This window comes from Coregonus lavaretus (assembly GCF_964263955.1).
Source record: "Coregonus lavaretus genome assembly, chromosome: 24".
Classification (NCBI taxonomy): Eukaryota; Metazoa; Chordata; class Actinopteri; order Salmoniformes; family Salmonidae; genus Coregonus; species Coregonus lavaretus.
This window is the reverse complement of record NC_140011.1, coordinates 40,606,005-40,610,359: the sequence shown is the minus strand read 5'-3', so window position 1 is coordinate 40,610,359 and position 4,355 is coordinate 40,606,005. Positions and strand designations below refer to the sequence as shown.

The following is a 4,355-nucleotide window of genomic DNA, read 5'->3' as shown; positions in this document are numbered from 1 at the left end:
TTAAAAATCTGATTTTAAGAATATAAATGATAGAAATAGGCGGGGGTTATGACTTTGTGCTTGTGGTAACTAGTCACGTGTCCTGTGTCCAAGCAATCATCTTTGTTGATTCTCTCTAGACCTGCTGGAGTTTACTAGCTAGGTACATTAACAGACAGGCCTTTGCTGATAAAGTATTAATAGAGATTGTTTTACTCGGTCCAATAAACGGAGCCTACTAAAACGTAGACCCTGAAATGTCCATCTGAACGACTCTTCTCCAATGCGCTGCAATGTTGAGCGTCTGATCTTAATCTGATTATTGGTATGTGGCACTTTCGCTATATACAGCGACGAGGACAAGGCTCCCGATTAATTGAGCGAATATAACAGTCTTATATTTATGTATATAAACTTGGCTGTATTGCACATGTTTTTGGTAATTTATAATTATTTTTGAAGGCTTAATCTTTTATTTTAGCTTGCCAACGAATCTGCCGCAGCGGGTCAGATATATTTCAAGGAGCAAGATGGCGGCACCTGGTAAACAGTAAGTAGAAATGGACACTACAAAACGTTTATTGTATCGTAGCTAGCTAGCTATTTATAATACAAACGTGTTTATTTGTTGGTTATTTCTCCGCTGTTGCTTATTCTGTTCACCGTGTGCTATGACTGGACACACTAAAAGCAGCAATGTATGCACGACCATGCACCCCACCACCAACAACATTGTTAGCTACTTGCTAGCTATCAAGTTAGCAAACGGTAGCAGCCAGTCTGTCCCTCAGTGCCACCTTCATACAATCAATGAAGTCTTTGTTGCAAATTAAACAGTTAAGTAGTTAGGCTACATTTAGAGAAGAGAACACAAACCTGATTTGGCCTAGATTATAGATCACGGAAATTCTGTTAATTTTTCATAACGTAGAGTTTATGTCTAGCTAGTTAGTTTTCCACTTTCTTTCTTTCAAATGTTCGTGCTTGCTATCCATTCATGTCACCTGTTCCCAGGTACGGCCTGATCATACCCCAGAAGAGAGCGTCTAAGACAGCCACCTTGCCCAGACCCCCAGTGTTTGGGGATGACTCTGATGAAGAGGTAGGAACAGGGTCTGAATGTCTATCTCTTATTGTATCCTATTGAGATATGCTGATAGTTAGTCTCGCGGGGCCATCCTTCCAAATCTTGTCTCGTTTACTTGTGAGAAGCCAGGGTTTTCTGAGACTAACTTGTAGTAAACTCTTTTGCAAGGAAGCCTAAGAAGATTACATAGTGTGTGGGTTACAGATCATTCAGATTCACCTTTGTCCAGAAGTCAGTGAAGTTTCTCCACTTATTTTACTCATACCCTTTGTGGCAGCTGGTGAGATGAGTGTGAGTGAGTTGCAAGCTTTGCCAAATGATTGAAGTTCTATCAGAAGTGATGTTGTGTGATCCTGTCTTCCAGACCTCGGTTGGGGAAAGTTTGCAGAAGGAGGCTCTGAAGAAGAGGATGATGAAACAGGTGAGTGAAGGGAGGGATGGATGGAGAAATGAATGAATGAGAAACCTCAGGTGCTAACAACAACATTCTCCAGAAGTTGCTTCTTGATGTATTTTGTGACCGAGACCCATCTTTCTCTCCTGTGTGTGTGTGTATCAGACACGTCTGGAGATGCAGAAGGCTCTAGAGCAGGACAGCAGTGTGTATGACTATGATGGTGTCTATGATGACATGCAGAAACAGAGGCAGGAGAGCAGTAAGAAACTACTGGGAGGAACCGACAGGAAGGTACAGCAGAACCAAATCAACCCCCGGCCTCCTCCCACCTTTTCAAATCTTCTCCTCTCGGGACTTGTAATTTGCTATTCTTTCCATTTCAATCCACCTTTCCTTCACTTTTTCACTTGCCCCCCTCCTCCCCCCCTGCCCTTTTCCTCTCCTCACGATTTAATTGTGTTTTTTCTCCATTTAGCCTTTCTTTTGTCACTTATGTCCACCCGCTCTACTCACCCTTCCTCTCCTCTTTCTCCTCTCATACTGCTCTCTCTCCTTTCTCTCCATAGCCAAAGTACATCAACCAGCTGCTGCAAGCGGTGGAGGAGAGGAAGAAGGAGCAGGAACGGAGAGATGAGAGGAAGATCCAGAAGGAGAGAGAGGCGGAGGGCGAGCAGTTTGCAGACAAGGAGGCTTACGTCACCTCAGCCTACAGACAGAAACTCAAGGAGCGACAGGAGGAGCTGGAAAAAGAAAAGAGAGAGGCAGCGATGGAAGGTGAGAGAGACGATGCTGTGTGTGTGTTTGTGAACATAGATGTGTGTGTGGGAGAAACTGTCTTATGAATCCGGTAGTTTCTAGAATAAACAAAGCCATGCTGTTTGTATTGTGTGTCTAGCTGCCCTGGATGTGAAGAAGCAGAAAGACCTTAGTGGTTTCTACAGACACCTTCTGAACCAGACCGTAGGAGAGGAGGCCATACCAGACCGCTCTGTACCGAGGTTAGAGTTCACAAACACAGCTAAAATATCTCTTATCCTTTACTACCGGTATGTGTACATAAACATTAGATTGAACCCCCCGCCCCCTCTCTCTCTCTCTCTCTCTCTCTCAATGCAGGGATCAGAGTTTGAAGGCAGTTAAGACAGAAGCTCCGTCCCCACCGCCTTCACCTCCCTCACAAGACCACGCCCCCAGTTCCCATAGCGACAGCGAGGAGGGGCAGGATCAGAAGGCAGGGTTCAGTAAGCTGGCCCCTGGTGCCAAACGCCACTACAGACAGAGGTCCCCTTCCTCTGGGAGTGGAGAAGAGGAGCGAGAGAAGGATAGAGAGAGAGAAAAGAAGAGACACAGAGACCAAGGAAGGGAGAGAGACAGGGAGAGGGACAGAGAGAGGAACGGAGAGAGAGACAGGGAGGACGGGCATGGTGGACGGAGAGATGAGAAGGATCGAAGAAGGGAGAGGGATAGAGACAGGGAGGAGGACAGGAGCAGGGGGAGGAGGGATAAAGAGAGAGAGGAGAGGCACGGGGGCCCGAAAGACAGAGAGAAGGAGAGCGGGGAGAAAGAGAAACAAAGGGAGCTAGACGAAGACAAGGGGAGAGAAAGGGACAAGGGCAGGGAGAAAGAGAGGAGCAGGGATGGAGACAAGGAGAAGACGATAAAAACAGACAGAAAATATGAAAAGGTAGGAGAGGGGTCAGAGAAGAAGGGGAAGGAGGGAGAGGGGTCAGAGAAGAGGGGTAAGGAGGGAGAGGGGTCAGAGAAGAAGGGGAAGGAGGGAGAGGGGTCGGAGAAGAGGGGGAAGGAGGGAGAGGGGTCAGAGAAGAAGGAGGGAGAGGGGTCAGAGAAGAAGGGGAAGGAAGGAGAGGGGTCAGAGAAGAAGGGGAAGGAGGTAGAGGGGTCAGAGAAGAAGGGGAAGGAGGGAGAGGGAACAGAGAAGCGGGGGAAGGAGGGAGAGGAGGAGAGTAAAGTGAGTAAGTTTGTCAAGCGTAGCAGTGAGCAGACCGTGACCTCAGCCAGAGACAGATACTTGGCCCGACAGATAGCACGCTCAGCCACCAAGACATACATAGAGAAGGAGGAGGACTGAACACACACAAACGGTGACAGCTGTGACTGTGTGTTGACGTAGAGGGTGACCGATGAACTGAGACACGTCAACAGATATGTGTGTGTGTAAACTTCTTTCTCTAATACACTGGACGGACCCACCAAATAAGAGTGCGTCTCATGGTTCTGCTGTCTGGGGAGAGAGATGGTGTGGTAGAGAGTGATTTGAATGAGAGAATGCAGGACTCGAGTTAAGTGAGAGGGTGAATAAGCAATTTAAACATTGAGTGTGAGTGAGTTGCCCCACACCAGGGAACTATGTGTTTTTGTTGAATATTTCTGTTATATTTCTGTTTTTTTCCCTCCTGATGGAAAGAAAACCGTACTTCCTGTTTATGTTGTGTTAATAAACGCTTGCAGATATGGCTGGTGTATTGGCAGTCATTTGCTCTCATATATTCACAATTTATCTGTCATACTTTGAACGTTAATATGGGCTATCCCTGGGGCTATGACAGCTGTAATGACTGTTTAACATAGTTTACTGAACCCAGTTGCTATCTTTACATACCCATTCATGATTTAATATACCCCCAATCACTATCTTATATACCAGTTATATATAGATAGAAATGTGTTTCTGTGATTGAATGGGACTGATTGTGTCCCTCTGATGTAATCACATGCAGTAGTCTCAGTCCAACAGAGCAGAACATGTCTGTACTTGTTGACATGTTTGGGAACAAAAATAATAACATGTTTTCACAACGAAACATATTTCATTAAACTGTTGACAGCACTTCTTTCTGCACGCTGGAGAAAGGAATGAAGGAGAGAGAGGAG

General features: G+C 45.9%; 1 protein-coding gene across 1 annotated transcript; it reads left to right on the top strand.

Moving 5' to 3' along the window:
• Positions 1-460: 460 nt before the first annotated feature.
• Positions 461-3,937, top strand: LOC311100099 (uncharacterized protein). The gene is made up of 7 exons (XM_084140844.1): positions 461-529; positions 994-1,081; positions 1,431-1,487; positions 1,626-1,754; positions 2,030-2,237; positions 2,359-2,461; positions 2,580-3,937. Exons 1-7 carry the CDS (start codon positions 510-512, stop codon positions 3,550-3,552), a joined length of 1,578 nt encoding a protein of 525 aa, XP_083996970.1. The 5' UTR covers positions 461-509; the 3' UTR covers positions 3,553-3,937.
• The last annotated feature ends 418 nt before the right edge of the window (positions 3,938-4,355 follow it).